Source organism: Meleagris gallopavo, chromosome 3 (genome assembly GCF_000146605.3).
Source record: "Meleagris gallopavo isolate NT-WF06-2002-E0010 breed Aviagen turkey brand Nicholas breeding stock chromosome 3, Turkey_5.1, whole genome shotgun sequence".
NCBI lineage: Eukaryota > Metazoa > Chordata > Aves > Galliformes > Phasianidae > Meleagris > Meleagris gallopavo.
Genome location: NC_015013.2, coordinates 26,276,486 through 26,295,834, shown reverse-complemented (window position 1 = coordinate 26,295,834; position 19,349 = coordinate 26,276,486). Strand labels below are relative to the sequence as shown.

The following is a 19,349-nucleotide window of genomic DNA, read 5'->3' as shown; positions in this document are numbered from 1 at the left end:
GCCAGGGCCTCACCACCCTAATAGACACCAAATGCGGACAGTTTTGGACAAGAACTCCAATACAGAGGAAATTCATTCAAGATTAGTGAAGAGGGATTATACATCAAACTCTGCAAGGCAATAAAATTACTTTAGGAAACTTTGTACAGACCTAACAAAAAAAGGAGACCATACCAAAGAAAAGGATGGTTGGAATTCTCACCTTCAGGTCAGCAGTACCAGAGTTATGAATGCTCTCACAGGAATTCTTACTTTATGGAATTGATTTTGCAGGCTTTGATTCAGCAAGTACCTTTAAGTTCACATGAGCAGGAGATCTATAAGTTTGTCAATACTTTTAAATACCCATGCTCTTATTTCTTCATGATATTATGGTCTCCAACTTTAAGTAAATTTGTACTAACCACCTTACAGAAAGCTTTCAAGAGAAAAAAAACTGAAATGAATTCAATATATTTTTAAGAAGAAATAAAATTTCTTACTCAACTGATGGGGATTAGAAAAGATTTTGCTGCCTCACTGTTAAGCAATTTAATACAAGAGTTTAATCTCCCCATTTCTCCTTTCTTTTACATTTTTAAGCAGTAAAGCATTTCTAATGAGTTAACTGAAAGCAGTATCTGTAAAAAAAAAAAGTTTCTCCTAGAACTGGAATATCAAAGTATGACTGAAAAGCAGTAATAAGTTAAATTATGCTACAAAGATTCTCAAGCTGTATTCTTTTTAATGTTGCAGTTTACCACTGATGGGAACAAGAAGCCCAGCTTCATAATACATTTTTATAGGCGATAAAAATAAAAATAGTAACCAAAGGCTGCGCTAAGTGAACACAACTGAATTGCTAGAGTAAGCATATTCATATGACTCAATAATTCTGAAAAAAAAATAATGAAATGGTGCTTATTTTTCCCAGAACATTAAGCAACTACTGGTGAATATTGCCTTTTGTGAGAAAATAAATATATACATAGTTGAAATCCCAAGGGTATTAACAATTTGCCTGTTATGCATACACAGTTTCTTCACAGACTTATTCCTTAGTGCCCTTCTATAATGACAAGAGAGTTTTTCTACTGGTAAGGTTTCAACACAATAAGCTCCAGTTCTGACATCCCCTGGTACTGTAGCCTAGAAAATTATATTAAAAACTCTGCTATAGGACTAAAATTAAAGGTTTCAATATGTCTGAACACAAATAATAATTGTTCTGTGGATTAAGTTAAAACTAACTTAAAATAGTGTTTCTTTTATTTCCCCATCTCAGATGAAGCTTCATGTACTTTAAACTTTTCTTTTCACATTTGGAAATTTTGCCAACTAGCCAGTAACTGTGCATTAAGCCATTTTCATATGTTTTTCCTTTCTTTCTTTAGCATTGGTATGGCTTCATCTTGAGTACTGTGTGCACCTCTGGGCTCCACAATGTAAAAAGAATGTTAAGGTCCTTGGAAGCATCCAGACCAGTGCAACGCTTGTGAAAAGGCTGAAAGCCACATCCCATGAGGAGTGCATGAGGACACTGGGTTTGCCTAGCCTGGAGAAAAGACGACAGACAACCTCACTGGTTTCTACAGCTTCATGAGGAGGGGAAGTGGAAAAGGAAGTGCCAGTCCATCCTCACTGGTCACCAACGGAAGGAGGCACAAAACATGAGGAAAAACATCTTTACCAAGAAGATGGTCAAACACAAGCAAGCTTCCCAAGGGTTGAGGTCCCATGCCTGTTAGTGCTCAAGAGGAATTTGTACAATGCTCTCAGTAGCATGCTTTCCTTCCAACCCAACTGCTTTATTCCATGCACTGTTCAGATAAATGTAATTTCAGTAAAACATTTTAAAATTTTCAGCTCTTGGATTTGGAGGCATACAATGTAATGAGTGCACTCAAAAACATAAAAGTACAATTTCATTTACGAAAAACTTTACTTTTTATAGCATAAGCAAAAATATGTTACTGAAACTGGATCAATTTTATAATGGTTTTTATTATAAAGCATTTAATTTTTCATAGAATTTAAGGTTATATTCTAGTTCAAGCAGACAAAAGTGTTAACATGTCAATATGTGTATTTCAGAATCCTTAAATAATTTAGATACATTGTTGTTTCAAAGTACAAATTGTTTTATTGCTTTGAGTAAACAAGTATCTAGCATAATATGTCTGCTGCATTCAGAATTCAGGATAAATACACATTTTTAACTTAAAAGGCTGAACATGTAAATATGCGTAACTTAGCCCATGCCACTGTTAGCCTATTGATGCATCTCCTTTAAGATTAGTCCATTAAAGGAAATGCCAACAAGTCTGGTGTAGAAGAGAACTTCAGTTTTTCTTTATATATATTAAGGAAAAAAGTCTAGGTATATGTACTGGCAGCTTTTCTTTAAAGTTTGCTGTAATTGAGCACAACAATGTTCGTTTATGTTATAAATCAGCTGAACTACAATCAGGAATGAGTTCAACTATAAATATAAGCTAATAAGATAAAAGTAATCAAGCAAAGATGTAAACAGTAAGTAGGGGACTTTATCATAAGCTATATAATACCTTACTTTCCCCAATAGCCTTTCTAATTACTGTTTACACTCCTGAAATTCTGGTTTCAATTCACTGCTTGCAGGTGCTGATTCAGATTGTGATGGCTCTGAATCTGCAATAAAAACAGATTAAAGTATTTTAATCTAACTTCAACCTTAAGAATAAAAAGGTCAACTAACATTCACTTTCTCTCACTCTCAAACTACATATAAATTTCTGTACTTTAACCTAAGAACATAGACAAGCTACATGCAAAGTTTGCAGTATGATGCAAAACTATAACAACACAAATGAATTATGGATTTCTATATGCAGTGGTTTATCTCTCCTGTCTGACGTGTCTTGGACTTATACTATGAAGCAGACAACAGAAAAAGCTTCACCTCAAATATAAACTGCAAGATGCTCATGTGTTGATTACTTGGAATAAGCAGATAAAAATACTCAGGTGTGAAGAAATTAAAAGCACTTCCTCCAGTGCACACCTGAAGACATGAAGAGAATAACATCAAAACTGAATTGAGATACATGACTGGAAGAAACCATACTTTTAAAAGCATTAAGAACCCTCTCTTTACATTGAAATAAGAAAAGGACTGAAAAATCATGGCAGTATTTTTTTTAGTTTGCTGGGGGGGAGGGGGAGGAGAGAAGAACAAGAACACCCTGAAAATATCAAATATCTATATGTCAAAATATATAGCATACTGACTTTTCATCAGTCTTTACAGCATATCCATCATTTTATTCTGTGTGTTACAACCAAACCAGTATCATCATTACTGCAAAAATCTTCAGTTTTTTTTTTATATCCCAGGTGTTCAATTTAAGGCATGCTCCGCAATAAGCAAATCAATTGTCACAAAGTGAATGAATTTGCAGGTTTCAAAAATCCCAAGTCCTTACTCACAGTTAATGGCAAAATTCAGTAGGAAAAGCATCAGTATGCAAAAATGTTACATTGAATCTCAAGACAGAAAGAGGAAATATTCAAGGTTTGCATTAATGCTAAGAAAGATCACTTTACGTCTCTATAACGTTAGGTCTTTATTCCTCCCAGTACAGCAACTTTATGTGCTTAGAGATTGGATATGCAAGATGAGTTTAAAAGCAGCTTCTCAAGTTACATACCCAATGTCAGGTCCAGACTGAGATCTGACTTCATCCACTAGTTTTGTAGCAGCTTTTCATCTAAACAGTAGCACAAAGAAATACAGAATCATAGAATTATCTAGCTTGGAAAAGACCTCTGAGATCATGAAGTCCAATGATTGTATAACACTACCAAGTGCAGCACTAAACCATGTCCCTAAGCACCACATCTACACGTTTCTTAAATAGTTCCAGAGACACTGACTCCACCACCCATTTGGGCAGCCAGTCTCTAACCATCCTCTCCATGAAGAAGGAAAACTTTGTGCTCCCCTGGCACAAACTTCAGGCTGTTTCCTTGAGTCCTACCACTTATCACCTGAGAAAAGAGACTAACACACACCTCACTACAACCTTCTTTCAGGTAGTTGCAGAGAGCAATGGGGTCTCCCTCAACCTCTTCTCTAGACTAAGCAACCTCTTTTCCTTCAGTTTCTTGCCATGTGTCTTGCTTTCCAGTCCCTTCACCAGCTGCATTGCTCTTCTCTGTATACATTCCAGAAATTCAGTGTATTCTTGCAGTGAAAAGCCCAAAACTGAACATAGTATTTGAGGTGCAATATATACGTAATTTTTACATATATATTCATGTTTATGTATTAAGCAAGATTACTGCAGATATATTGTTTTTAATATGAATGGAAGACAAAAAAGTTTATTCAGGGGGCTCCAAGTCTCAAAGAAACTAAACTCACTGATCACTAAGCCTTCCACACACTGATATATCAAGTTCAAGAAAGCCATCAATCCATAGTGTATACGCAAGCATAAGTGACAGATTTTCAAGGACTATTTTACCCTTTACTCTTTATTTCCAATTGTTTTGGAAGAGAAGTACTTCATAGCTACTTCTATCGTGCATGACAATAAATAAGCACCAGATCATTTTTTAATCCGGTAAAACCATTGGAAAGCTAAGTTATTTTATCACGTGGATACATTTGTTTTTATGAATTACTATAAAAAGTGACCTATTTCATAAACACATGTATTGATGACAAACTGTAACAAAATTTTCAGAAAAAAAAGTAGAGGGCAAGGACTATTCACAACAAATAGCAACTGTTTTACTGTCTGCTTAACTTTAAGCAGGAAGATAGGTGTTTCTCTTCACCATTTTACAGAAATATGCCAAACTGAAGCCCCTGGATTGGAAAAGAACATACTTTTACAACAGCAGAGTAAAAAAAAATATATTAAAGTCCCCACCTTTGCTGATTACAAACAGGAGGGCACATTTCCTAAGCTGGCCATAGGGTACTATTGTAAGTCAAGCCTGGTGACTCACTAAGTCTTACCTTATTTAAAGGGAGAGACTGCAATTATTCTGGCTACCTATAGATGTTACCTTCAAATCCCAACTCACTTGAGATGAGTAAGCTCTCAATAATTTTACCTTGGGACTTCTTGCTATCTTCTGATGTATCTTGAATCTTTTTTCCACATCCAATATGTTGCAGAAGCCAGTCTGTCCCATAACCATTGCTGATTAATTTGCTAAAGTTAACTGGTTCACCTTTTCTCTGAGCAGGCCTGTAAATCAAAACGTGTTAAAAGAAAATAATAGCATAAGTAAACCAAAACAGTTGGGAAGGAAATTTATTTTGCACAGAATAGCCTTACATAATTGATAGGTAACTAACTGTAAGTATCAGTAGGTTGCTCCAAAAGTAATGCTCCAATATATTTCCTTGGAAACTACAACAGATACACAGAGCACAATAACACTTTGATAGAGGAAATTCTCAGCTACAATAGTTTTTTCTGTGTCTGATCTTCTCTTCGGGTATGGCTGATGTGATTTCAGAAAATGGTAGTCCTACCTGCATCCTTGTAATCTACGCTCAAGGAATTAATGATGTACATTATAGTTTGTATCTGTTCACTGGTATAAACAACTAGAGAACATCACTTTGAATGCAATAAAAGAGCACTACATGAAAATATTTTACTACACAACTTGATGCCTACTTTTTCTAAAGCAAAGATATTTTCAATAGCTTTGCCTTACAAGTTAAATTCCTATTGCTTTAGGTGCTTATAAAACTAGTTCAGTCCTAGTCAGCAAGTTTAGAAGCAGTATGGATTCATAAAGGCCATGCACAAACCCCTACTCTCTGCAAGTTCAGAGTAATGTTACTTGCACGCACAAATGGTTTCAGAATTAGGAGGTGAATGAATTTCAAAAGCACACTACTTACATTGGTGGGAAGGAAAGTTTATTTTTCCCACTGAATTCCTTGTTCATACAAACATTTGCTGTTCTGCTTGGATATTTAGCATTTATAGCTGGAAGCTTTACCTGTGTTAGAGAAATCTTAATTTTAGAAAAGGAGCCATTTAGTGCTATTTTCCCAACAATTCCTTAGGATTTTTCAATTAACAGCTGGTTAAGAAATTCAGAGGTTCAAGAGAAAAAAAAAGAGGAAAAAAATCAGTATTTTTAAAGACTGTACAGCTTCCTTCATTGCATAAAGAGTGTAGGGGGGAAATCCTCAAGATGGTATAACTACAAAACAACTCATATAAAAACATACATGAGGAAAAAATTCCATAACAGATATAAGCACGCCACAAATGTTTTAAGGACCATGTGCAGCTTTTGCTAGGAAACGTCAAAAATTAATGTTTGAGTACAACTGATCCAAAAACAAGCCATCATAAAAAACAAGTTAAAAAAGCAGCCATGAATGTTTGGCAAGTGTGGATTTTATTCTTTTCTGGAAACAAGTGGAGCCTAGGACAGACAGCTTCACTTATTTTAAAGCAGAAGGTGAATATAAACCAACACGTTCAGTCAATGATGAAGTTCCTCCAGACTTTATTTGAGCCAGAGTTTTACTAGAAGAGAAATTCCAAAATCTGGCAAAGAATTAGTGGATGAACTACTAGATTTCAGCCAAACAGACTGACATTACATTGAAACTTAAAGAACTGAAGAACTGGCACACCTGACAAAGGTGTTGTGAGGGATGAAGACTGGGGTGTGTTGTCCAACATAGAGATTAAAAATGAAAAGCATCAGCTGCCTACAACTGCAATTTAAAATCATACGTGCTTACCTGCTGCGGCAGCGCATCTCTGCTTTACATTTCAAAAACACTGTCCTACTGTTCAAGAAAAGCTACTGCTGTTTTCTATTCACCATTAAACTGCATTATTTCAGATCTGGAAGTATTCATCTTACAAGCTATGTGTACATATTTACTAATTTCAGGTTCCAGAAACACTAATTATGATTTATTGGGAACAAACTGAAGTGATACTACTTGAAACTTATGATGCAATTACAGTCCTATCAGACTGTGAAAAGGTAAATGTTTTCACTGAGAAAAACCATAATGAAATACCCTCATCTCAATACTTTTTGGCATGCTTGAGTGGTAGGTGAACAACAGTGACTACTTTCCAACATGGAAAGCTAATAGTGCCTGAGAGAAATCCTTGCTCCCATGATGAAGAACAAAATTCCACATTACATTTCAAATTTCTTTGAGATAAAATGCTGACTTGAGATGAGTTGTCCTTTTAATACAACACATATACACGTACTTATGTATGTATACCCACACAAACATATCCATATATAAAGGCAGAAATTTGGAAAGAGCATCTTCACTCAAGACAGAGAATTCCAATAACAATCAAATAAAAAAAAATGTATTTATATTCTTTGTCAAGGCTAACATTATGTAAAGAAACATCATACTGCAGTTCTTCAGACCTGTCCTTTGTTCGGAGCAGCAGAGAAGTGCAGTCACCACAGAGGTAAAACAAGACCTAGACAGTACACATCAGAAATGTGAAAATTAAATTTGTCTTTAAGGGTTATGATTTAGTACAACAGAAATGCTTTATATTCCAAATACTAAATGCACAGCTGGATTACTCGATCACATCCTTTGTTTGGAAGGAAATAATGTCAACAGGAGTTGCATAAAGTGAGCCTGGATACAGTTAAAAGACTCTCATTCTTCAACAAACCTTCACAGCTGCATATCAACAATGAGATGGATTTCAACTTTTTTCAGGGATAGGCTTCTTAAATGTTTGGCTAAGAAATGTTTACTACAGAAACTAGAGGCTCCTTCAGCTCAGCTCTAGTAAAAAGACCACAAGCAAAAAAGCACCACAGAAAGCTCTATTAGTACTGTTTATTTTTATTAATAGATAAGGCATGCTTAATTAACTCAAAAACAGCATCCAAAAGAGATAGATAGGCTTGTCTCCATTTTACAGAAACAGCACATGAGGCAATTTGCCATGGAACAAGCTAGACGCAGAGGTGAGAACAGATGCTTAGGGAAGAGGTTAAAAAGATGAAAACAGTATTGAAAGCGTGAATTGCTCAATGACTTTCAGCCTACTTGTATCAGAAGCATGCTTATTTGCTTGCATGACTTGGACAGCTACTGAAAGGGATCACTCCTTTCAACCCACAGAAAACATACCCCTTAAGAAATAGCAAAAGTCCCTTATTGATTGCAAAATGCCTGAAAGCTATGACTTCAGACACAAGATACTGATCTTACTAGTGTTGTGTCACAATTGCTTGACGCTAACTTTGATGCCACCTCCAACTAATTTACCATCCATGCACAGCCCTCTCTCTTGGGTCACACATATATTAGTCCACATAGTACAAAAGCAAATGCTTCTGCAATACAATACGACGGAGATGCTAGCACTTCAGAAGAACATAACATAAATCTTTAAATCTCCAGAGCAAGGGCCTGCTTGCTCTGGGAACAATGTTTTACAAACTGAGTAGAGCAAGTACCCTTGGAGGTTTAAATGCTTCTGCACTTGCCCTTACAGACTTCCTCTGGGATTTTTCTAAGTCTTCTTAGACTTAGACTGGACTGAAAAATGTTGTTTAGACATTCAATATCACTTTACTACTTGAGGTAGTTTCTTACTGCAATATCATCACAGTCAAACGTGTACACTGAATACTGCTTAGAAATCTGTCTGTGATGTTTTTGGAAAATCTAACCTTTCGTTATAGAAAATATACAGTCAGAAAAGTAAAAATCAAGACTATTTGATAGGAGTAGTTCCATTGTCTCACTTGAAGATTTTTCAGGAAAGTGCTCGTAACACTGAGGCAGAGAAACCTTTCCTAAAAGAAAGGAAATAGGAGATGTAAGCTTGAAGGAAGAATCATGTGATGTTTCAAAGTATAGGACTGCACTTCTTAGGAGGGAACAGGAAAGGTCGTGTGAAATGGGACAACTATTTCAGAGGGAGCTAAAGCTAAGACAAGTGCCGTAGAATCTCACATGTTAAGCACCTAACCTTAAAGAGTAAGGTTCAGGATTTTGTACTCTATAGACAAAATTCAATTTCTGCTTCCAAAACAGTACTATAAAATATACATCACGGCCTATGCAGATTTGGAATCTGAGCTGAATATGTAACTTCTATTCACTGTGTATTCAGTGATAAACAAAACATATGGGTATTCTCATGCTCATGAATATGAATCTAAATAGTCTTGCTCAAACCCCACCACTAAGAGAAACAGATGTTCTACCAGTCCCCACATGGACATGAACTACACATACTATTACAAAATTTGACTCCTAGAACACTGAAGATAATGGGTTCTTAAGGGAGCACTTAATCTTTTTTCCTGTTTTGATCTTCTGTAAGGCTTCCATGGTAGTGTGACTTCCTGTTTTCAGTGCTCTGAGGCTGACAGAAAACAGGTTTTCCCAAGAGGCATCAGCAAATTACAGTTTGAGCACACATCATTCTGAAGTTGCACTCATTACTCACCTCAGCAAAGGTTAAAGACTTTTGTAAAATGTCCAATGTCTGCACTTGTATTCAAGTAGAAAAGAGTTACTGGTGTTTACATACATCAAGAGTCTTTCCATATATTCCAAAGGGTTACAGTAACTGAAGCATTCACAATTACAGATCATTTTATAAAAACTTAAATCTTATACATCTAAATGGCCAAGAGGGGGAGGGTGAAAGATGGAGGATGGGAGATACGTTTCCAGCACAAAACCCAAGATCACCACAGAAAAGCTGCTTTAAGCACACTTTGCCCTACACTTATTTTGCATAGGATAAAACTTCTAGGCAGCTAGTGGGGATTCTTCCAGGACACTCTCTTTAACTTGAACTTCTTAATTTGAGCTTTTTCAGATCAGTTTTCCATTCCTTTTTCATCCTTCTTTTTCCTTCTTCCTCCCAAGACCTCTGATCAAAAATTCCATTCAACACCAATCAAGTGCAGAGAAACAAAACACGTGAACTTTGAAACTAAGTCCTGCCTTTCATTCACACTTAAATATACAAACCATATAATGCAAGTGAAATTTGTATTTCTGGTTCATACATTACACCCATAGCACTTCAACGTGGTTTTACTGTCATTCTCTAGCTGCAACATAAAAATTTCTTCTGGGATATGGAAACCATGGTGGACTAGAACTTCTTTTCAGTAAGAACTAACAGGTTCAGTTAGAAGCGTCTTCACGTCTACAAGAAGAGCAACTCACATCATACCTTTTTTTTCTCTGTGTTTTCTTTGTCCTCAGCATCCCGTTGCCAAACACTTTTTGTATCAAAATCAAAAGGCCCTCTTCTTGTCTCATAATTACTACTGTGATGGTCATCATTAAACTCTTTGTGAATCATATAATCAGGTAGAGTGGAAATATTCTTCCTGCAGACAGATTTAACAACTGTTTGTAGCAGCAATCGAAATCTATCACTTTATGACAACATTATTCTGCAACACAGACGAAGAGAGAACATGAGAAGTTATTCAGGATCTTGGCAGACCTACCGTGGCTCATTGGTTGATGGAGGACTGGAGTGGTGCAAGAACCAGTCAGGCGCAGCATATGCTACCGGCGTCGACTTCCTTGTAACAGGAGCATAGTGCTTCAACAAGTCTTAAGATGAAAAGACAAAAGCCACTACTTCTCTGACTTTTATTCCGACTATAAATACATTGTCGTCACAGGTTGCTGTTTTACCAGGAAGACACATGTTTTTTATTTACTAAACATCTGTCTTCCTTAGTTAAGCAGGCAAACACAACCTTGCAACACTGTTTCAGTGGTACCCTGTTTATCTAATTCTAAATGTTCTGACATGTTTCTGCTGGTGTTTGTTAATTCATATTCCTGCATTTGTCACTCTTCTCTAAGTGTTCATGCATGCCATTTGTCTAAGTATCTCAACTTCCCTTTTTTACTAAAGGAAATAGTAAAATAATGGAGCATCCCATGGAACAAAATATATATAGATCTGTAACAAACTGGGTATCATTAGGAAAAAAAGAAAAAGAAAAAAAGCATTTTACAGATATCTACTGAGCTGATAAGGCTTTTCTAGTTACAAGATCATTTTTACCAGACTATCACTTACATAACCCTAGCACAAACTGTAAAGACCTATCTCAAATGCAGCTAAACAGTTGGCATCATCCAAGCAGATTGGAAATAACACAAAAGTACAAATTTTGCCAACAGGTAGCTAAATGCAGGAGATTGCAAGGATGTCTTGACAAGCTGACCTCTTAGGTCACATTTTCAATCAGAAGTTTTTTCCATAGTTTAATTCCAAAAACCCAGAGGACTCTTCTGATAGGATTATAAGCTTTTTCTACCACCATACTCATGTAAAACCTAAGAAAATACTGCTAAAACAAGCAAACAGAAGCTAACACACCAGGTCGGCCTCCTTGCTTTGCTAGCCTTATGTAAGCTGAATCAGTATCTTTGATCCACTTCCTACGGCACCCAAACATCCCTTCATTGTGAGCTTTTGCAAGATCACCAAGACCTGGAATCTGGGATGTAGGAGGATGTGGGATTTCTGAGTTCGTCAATTTCTCTGGCTGCTCCACAGGCATCTGGTAATATCATTCTGAAGTAACAAAAAGGAAAATATTGATGGTAAAATTCAACTGTCAGTGACTCTTTGTCAAGAAACTAACAAATCTAGCCAACTCGAAATTAAGTGAAATGCTGCACTTCATCACAAAGATAGAAGACAAGGATTCCGTATTCCAGTGGACAAAGCATGGGATATTTCAGGAGTTCCACATTCAAAAAGAAAAGGCCTTGATGTAATATTTGAAACATCATTCAAGCTGTCCCATTAAAACAGGGGACTGCACATCTTCATGCAGCAGATCAGGTCTAGGGCATCAAGAGCAGCAAGAGGCATAGTCGACAACTGAAAGCAGTTAAGTCTTCTCTCACCCTTCCTTCTCATCCATCAACAATAGCAAAAAAAGCATTCTGACTGGTCCATTTTTAGGTCTCTGCTTGTAAAATAACCCCACCCAATCCTCCATCCCTCCCTCCTTTAAAAAAATAAAATAAAAATCAAGCCATTCCCAGACATATTCTTTCCTCAGCTTCCTGTGCACAAAAATAAGCAATTACACAAAACCAGAAAAGAAACTGCACAACTCCTTGAGGGGAAAATACTGGCAGATAAGGAAGAAAAAGACAATCTAAGGAATTGTGCTAAGAGACACAGGAGACTTACTGAGATGACTCCAAATAGAGTTACCTAAGTGTAACCAAACTGTCTTAAGGCAGATATCTTCCTCAGGTGCTATTACGTAATCATAAACATACTGACATGTGCCTAGGAAAAAAAAATTGCCTGTAAGAACTTATTTTCCTTCATATTAGGGGCAAAGCATCATTACAGTGTTTTATTTCACTACAGTAATTGGTCTTGATATTGGTTGGTTTGTTCAGCAATAGGGATTAGTACATTAGTTTAAGAACCAATATATTTGTTTAGCAAAAGGAGTCCGTGAGTTATAGTTCTAAAACTTTCCATTTCAACTTTAGTGGGTGCATCGTCTTGTTTTCCCCAGTAATTTTGCACTGTGGGCATAACAGAATACTTTTAACTTTCATCTCAATGATTTTGCCTCACAAGAAGCCATAATAGAATACTTTCATCTTTTGCACCCAGTAGGTGCAAGAACGTCTTCCTTGGATTCCACATTTGTTGTTTTAAAAGTGGTTATGGCCTAACAAGCAATGGAAAATTTTCCAAACTGGGGAAAAGTGGCTCAAAGTTAGTATAGCCCTCAATGATGATGCTGATGATGGAAAATGGGGAAGAAGTAGATAGGCACTCAACCAGCCCAGACTCTACTGAGCACGCCCAAAGAGACATTAGCATAGATATTAATAAGTCCCTGGACAAAAGGATGAATATGTAGACCTATATACTGCATGCATATGTCTTAACTGTTTAAATATAGAACCTGAGCTCTGAAAGAGTGCGCTTGCTGCTCAAGTCGCCCAGTACCATAAGGAATAAAGGAATGCCACTTTCTAACACCATGTTGGAGTCAGAGAGATTTTTCCCCAGATTTCGGATGACAGTCTGTCAGAAACTGCTCTACCTAATTCTGTCAGGAGCCCTCATTCTTTTTAATTTGCTGTATTACTGCTCACCTGACTCTACTTCTTTTAAGTGCTTGAATTGAAGGGCATACTTCAAAGCAATAAACTTACGAGGCGACACGCCAACAACAGATTCAAAAACTTCTGTAACACGGATAAACCATCCCAATTGAACAGGCTAAATTCTGGGACTCACCTACGGTTTAAAGTGCTGAGAGCCTCAGGGCGGTAGAAACGCTCGGGCCGGGCTCTCAGCTGTCAGCCCGCTGTAACACCGCTGACGCCGCCGCTTCCCCTTAGCGACGCGGCGGCTCCAAAGCTAACGGCGCACCTCCCAGCAGAGGCGGGCACCAACGGTCCAACCCCGCCCCGCAGGCCGAGGCTGCCATTTTATCTGACGGAGAGCAGCTCTGCTGAAAGCGGCTTGGCATCTCGTTCGACAGCACGTTGAGCATCAGTCAGCAGTACGCTCAGGCAGCCAGGAATGCTAGCCGTAGCCTAGGGTGCATCAGGCCCAGCACTGCCAGCAGGGCGGAGGGAGCACTGTACATGGGGAGGCATGTTGTGAGCGTACAACAGTGGAAAAGCTGTGCAACAGTCTGGTGGAATCCTTATCGCTAGGAACCACACACCAGCTGGAATTAGCCCACAGTGACAGCCAGCATCAAGACATTCCCCTTCGTCTTCTTTATCTGTGTGTGCAGAGACTTCCCTGGTTTTCCTTGTGTTCCACAGCAATCTTTGGGACAAAGGGAGTGTTGGGAGAAAGTAAATGACTCCTGATGCCCATTAAAAGGCTGGCAGTGGACCAGCAATGGACCATCACGGTGTTAGAAAGCTAGATGACAGCAGAGATCGCCAAACTTTTCCACATGGGAAAAGTTATTTATTCTGAAGTAAACCAGATAGCTTTCCCCTAGCATTACTGTCATGGTAGAGTACCTTCATGATACACACAGGTGTACTCTGGGTGGCCCTGGTTGCTGAGCAGTTGCAGCCTTATGTTACTGATGAACCCAGAGCACTGGAGATGCTGTCTGCATGGTACGCTGTTGCTGGAATTCCGTGGTTTATCATAGCTGCTGTGGGAAAGACGGCCCTGGGCAACTTGATGAAGACGTGCCCTTGACTTCCTGGGAAGGGCCAGCAGTTTCCAGGATGATTGTCAGGCTGAAAAGAGAAGAAGGAACAATGTTCATGTGCAAAAGAGCCTCCTGGCTGAAATTCCTGCCTCAGCATCAGGGGCTCTAGTGGTGTATCGGCCCATCAGCTCTGCTCTGAAGCACAGGCATACATGTGTATGGCAGTGAGCTGGGTGCACAACTAGCAGAAGCTCTCTGGCTCATTCTTTTGTGGAGCAACTTGCCAAAAACAAGGAAGGGCTGCTGTGGCTGAAAGGCACCTGCCCAGGGCAAAGAAGGGCTCACCTCCACGAGCCTTTCCTGCAAGGGGAAGCAATCGCTCCCTCTCATCCAGTCCCACCCCCTTCCCCCAGCACCAGCCAGGGCTCCGACTTGTGCAAGTAGCTTAGGAGCAGTGCCAGGATGGGCTGGCAAACACAACATGGGGCCCTCCTGCAGTGCACGCCCTCCGTGCCCTCTTGGGTTCATTAAGAGCCCCAGCTCTTAATTCTCGCAGCCCAGATCTCTCGTGGCACCTTATGGATTTCCCTTCAATACCAGCCAGCCAGTTCCACAATGGGTGGCAAGACAAGCAAGCTAGCCCGGCAGAAGCTTCCACAGAGGACTTGGGGCAGTCTGGCAGAAGAAATTCTCTGCTGGGATACACAAGAGGGGAGTAGGTCCTCACAAGAAGACCACAAGTAAGGAAAGCTGAGACATGAAGACAATGCCTCAGCAGGGCATTTGGCCCTCTCTACCCTGCACCATTCTTCCTTTGTTTCTAAGTGTTCTTACCTCAAGAATATAAGCCATCAGTGGCAACGGCTGCCAAAACTTTCCCACTTCCAATCTAGGAGGGAGAAGTCTTGGAATGAACAATAGCAGTGCCTGCAAATTAAAACACAGGCAGAATGGTCAAGCAAGGCCAGGAGGAATCAAGGGCTGCTCACATTGTTTTCTACATGAACAGCTGCACAGAAATGCTGGCTGCCTTTGTAGCTTTGCAAGTAGCAAGTATCAGTAGATTGTAGAGCCCTATGCTGACACCAAAAGGCTCCCAGCGTGATAACACTCAGTGCTTTTAATTATAATGCCTTTCCATGTACAGCAACAATAGATGTGAAGCATACGGTTTTTTTTTTTTATGATCCCAATATTGGCTGTGGATAGGGAGAGATTTGCTTCTGCCTGGCAGGGACGCTGGTGGACATTTGCCACAGATTTGAAACACAGTCCTGCTTTACTCAAGCTGTGTTCTCTGAAGAGCACGAAGCAGTAAAATTACCACAGGAGGTCACTGTTGTGACATGTATGCCACATCTCTGTGACAGCGCTGAGGACCAGCATTCCACTTTTGAATAGTGCATCCTAAGCCTGTTCCTGCTGGCAAACCAGGTCCTTCAGGTGGAGCACATAAGACCGCTATGCCTATAACGGGACAGAGAACTATGTAACAGAACTATGAAAATAGCCATTTTATGTTGACAATGAAAGGAAACAATTTACTTTCTTGTCTGTAAATTCCTGTATCATTAATTGTAATGGTTTATTGGTGCACAGGGGGAAAAAAAGAAAAAAAAGAGGAAAAAAAAAAAGATGAATTGAAAAGATTTGTATGTTTAAACTTCATTTTCTACTTTTATGTCAGGCATCTTACCGGGACATCAGCAGTCACTGAACAAAAACATCTCTTTCCTCTGAGAGACTGACATCATGCTGTCACACTGCTTTTTGTTTGACAAGTCTGTAGTAACTTAAATGGTTTGTTTCAAATGCTTCTCCTGTTGCCTTTGTATTAACATCAAGGGGTGATTAAGAAAGGTCTCTTTTCTGTTTTCTTCCAGCTGTAGAAGTCACAATCACAGACATCTTGAATGGTAAAAGGTATATAATTTCTACTTTGTTTTTTCTGCCAAAAGAATTAGAGAGTTATTCATATGCTAATCAACATATTTCATCTCAGTAGAAGCCTTACAGAAAATTATAGTAGAAAGCCTACATAGTCAAATTTTTCATTTACAATACATGAGTTCTATTTGTTTGTTTTGTTTTTCCCTATGGTAACTTAAGCCATTAATGTATTTCCCTTCTTTATAGAATGTCTTTTGTACGAAGTTGGGAATTAAAGCATGTCAGTGTTCATTTCTACTTCTTTTTCCCTATAAAAAATAAATAATTTATCAAATTGTTTTGAACAAGCATTTCTTTTTAAGAAAGTAGTCTACATAGTTATTCGGGTTTATGCCAGGAAGTGATTGCTCGCTTCTGAGTCAGTTACTGTGCACCAAATTGTCTTCATACTGCTCACTGCAAAAGTGGAACAGTACAGCTTTACTGAACATTACTGGGAGGGAAGCATGGTTTGTTACCTATGCAACAGCCCTTCTAGCTGTTTTTATACAACTAAACCATATGAGGGGACTACCAGAACTACCTAGACTTTGGCTACATGCCTATGGTCAGGAGTGGGTCTGATAGTATTGCAAGTTCATTGTTCCAACAGAAGCCGTGAGGCAATTAGCATAAGAATCCTTGTGGTGTAAGACCTTGGCCAGACTTAGCTCCATATACATCCTGCGTGAGTTGGCGAGACAGAAGGACAAGTATTTACATTTTGGAGTGAGAAAATGCCATAATCAAGGGGTAGGAAAAACACACAATTCTCACACTGGCAGCCACCATTGTCCATGAGACAAAATAGCACTATAGATGTTTTCAAGTGCAATACTGTGGGCATAGCAGCATGAGCAAGAACATGAGAAACATAAGGGGCAGTATTGCCTGGACGGCATAAGTGAAGGTTTACAAAGCTCTGAATGTAAAGCAGTCTATTTATTTGCAGACAGAAAGTCATGTATCCAAGTTGTCTAATAAAAAAAAGCTTATCTCCCACACCGTGTGCATTGGTATAGAGACACTTCTGCTGGGCTGTCAGACACACTGCCTTCTTAGAGGAGCCCTTCCTAAATTCTTTGGGACATTTCTGAGGTTTGTCCACGCTGCTTCCTAAAATGACAGAGTTTTCTGTCTCTTCTCTGTACTTCACTCAGAAGTACATCCCATTCCCCCATCAAATCTAGTTTAAAGCTCTACTAATCAGCCTAGCGAGTTTGCTGCCCTATATAGCTATAGCGGTTAGAAAGAAAAGCTGAGAGAGGAGAATGGGAAATGGGAGAAGCTCAGAGCACTGTGTCACAGAAGTCGGACTTGGGCAGGGATGTAACAAGTATTTGTGGACAAGGGGCATAGCTTCTCTAAAGAAGCATCCAGCCAAAGGGAGATTGCTTACTTTCAATTTACAGGGACTTAAGGCAGGGTTGTCAGTGTGACCATGTCATTGCACAGTACCTTGCATTCCCTAAAAACTAAGCTGCCTGGTGATCTCCTCTCACAACATGGCCACCTGCTCAAAGAATTCATCAAGCTGGGCACGCTTGCACCTATGACACTTCTCTCTGCTCTCAGCCCCTTGGAAAATTCCAGATTCTAGAGTTCCCTGCTATCGAAGATGTGGACTGCTATTCTGCTCCTCAGGATCTCTGTTCAGATGCGCTCATCTGCCCAGGAAGTCTGTGGCCCCCCAGTCTGTTGCAACCCCAGCCCAGCCATTTTGGTATGTGGTCACCTTGTTTCAATGTGTTCACATCACAGTCCCCTCCTCTGCTGAAAAAAGCGCCTGCACCAGAGGTGACTGCTACAGAGAATGACCACAGTGCATCACAAATTAGGGTTTTTGAAACTGATTGAGTTCTCAAGGAACAAGTCAGTTTGTCTGAATGTTTGTGTGGCTCTTTTATGATATAGTGAGCCTTACTCAATTGCAGTTCTTGGCCTACAGTGCAGTGTGAACAGTTTCAATTAAAATAAGCTCTGGCTTGTTTTCAAGAAAGGCAGAGGCTTTCCTGGCTTTTTCTCATCTTTGCAGTTTTGGAAGCATTTGTATGCCATTTTTGCTGTAACATGCTGAAGACATACAGCTGTCCTCAATCTTGAGGAGACTGAAAGAGTTGCTGACTTTTTCTTGTGAGTACTCGTTGTCCCTGAGTACTTTTCTGAAAATTGCTTTTCATCAGAATTCATAAGAATAAACACATGCAAATGGTTGAAGGCAGTAGATTAGCAGCAGATTTATTGAACTACCATAATCAGTTCACTAATTCATAAGGTGATTTTTCCTTAGTCACTCTCAGTTTTAACAGCACAGCTGTTGGAGAGGGTTTGGCTCACTTCATGGTTAGCTGCATGTTTATTTACCTGTGCCTCAGAGATATGGAGCAACAACAAGGGGAGGACAAAAATTGAGACAGGCGTGGATATGTTTCCTTCACAAGTTTTGATAATTTTGGTTATCCTTTCACCCTGAACCAAAAGGGGTTATTTTTTTTTTTTTTTTTTTTTTACCTTTTTGTGCATTACCACTCTTTACAGTTGACTTATCTTCTATTCCTGACAGCTGAAGTTTCTTCTGGAAACCTGGTCTGCTTTCATGAAAATATCACAAGGTCTGTGGAGAGCAATAGCATAAGAAAAATAAGAGAAAATACTGCCAGGATAGCTTGTGAAGGGCTACAAAGCTCTGAATGTAAAGTTGGCTGTGTACTTTTAGATAGAAGCTCATGTATGCAAGTTAGTCTAATAAAAAATAAGTCTTAAATTCTCTTAGTTCTCAAGAACTTTGTCAGATCTTTGAATAATAAGCAACTGCCCAGTTCCCCTTGAAGACATATTCTATTTGCCATTTCAAAACTAAGGAAATGATCATGAATCCAATTATTCTTGAGATTGTCTCACAGAGTTGTAGAAATTTGGAATACAAACCTTGCTTGAAGTTACTGTTGCCCACCTTTTTTGAAGGAAGTTGGGGGGAAGTTGAGTCAGCCCACATTGGAAGAGCTGAGCTGCCAGATTCTCTCCAGGAAAAGACATTTATAAAATTTTTAATGGTAACCACTGCAGAGTTCTGAAATACTTGTAATGAATCATTCAGTGCTACATATTGGCCTCCTCTTCTCCCACTGAGTCATAACTTTCAGTAGGAGTAAGCACAGGCAAAATGAAACCATAAAAAGCCTTCTGCCTTCCTCTCATGTTTGGTCTACTGAACGTCAGAACTACTATAAGGGATTCTAGCAGGG

The 19,349-nt window shown here is 39.0% G+C and overlaps 1 protein-coding gene across 6 annotated transcripts; it reads right to left on the bottom strand.

Annotated features, from left to right (window-relative positions):
• Positions 1 to 2,505: 2,505 nt before the first annotated feature.
• Positions 2,506 to 18,714, bottom strand: C3H7orf57 (chromosome 3 C7orf57 homolog). 6 transcript variants are annotated; one of them, XM_019613840.2, is made up of 10 exons: positions 18,616 to 18,714; positions 15,010 to 16,123; positions 13,290 to 14,263; positions 12,213 to 12,314; positions 11,385 to 11,582; positions 10,495 to 10,603; positions 10,212 to 10,371; positions 5,891 to 5,991; positions 5,086 to 5,222; positions 2,506 to 2,649 (listed from the first exon to the last, which is right to left on the bottom strand). In XM_019613840.2, the coding sequence occupies exons 5-10, from the start codon at positions 11,566 to 11,568 to the stop codon at positions 2,573 to 2,575; spliced, it is 768 nt and encodes a 255-aa protein (XP_019469385.1). In that variant the 5' UTR covers positions 11,569 to 11,582; positions 12,213 to 12,314; positions 13,290 to 14,263; positions 15,010 to 16,123; positions 18,616 to 18,714; the 3' UTR covers positions 2,506 to 2,572. The 6 variants fall into 6 exon arrangements, with proteins under 6 accessions (XP_019469385.1, XP_019469387.1, XP_019469386.1 ...); XM_010708533.3 differs by lacking the exons at positions 15,010 to 16,123; positions 18,616 to 18,714 and adding an exon at positions 3,669 to 3,728 and having other exon boundaries at positions 2,562 to 2,649; positions 13,290 to 14,728; XM_019613842.2 differs by lacking the exons at positions 15,010 to 16,123; positions 18,616 to 18,714 and having other exon boundaries at positions 12,309 to 12,314; positions 13,290 to 14,724.
• Positions 18,715 to 19,349: the final 635 nt, after the last annotated feature.

What these genes read in the sequence shown, in the direction of transcription:
- C3H7orf57 (XM_019613840.2), bottom strand. Translation starts at nt 11,568, where the DNA reads ATGCCTGTGGAGCAGCCAGAGAAATTGACGAACTCAGAAATCCCACAT. An exon ending in AAAGCAAGGAGGCCGACCTG is followed by an intron (nt 10,604 to 11,384) that starts GTGTGTTAGCTT and finishes TTTCATCTTAAG; the next exon opens with ACTTGTTGAAGCACTATGCT. An exon ending in CCATCAACCAATGAGCCACG is followed by an intron (nt 10,372 to 10,494) that starts GTAGGTCTGCCA and finishes ATCTGTCTGCAG; the next exon opens with GAAGAATATTTCCACTCTAC.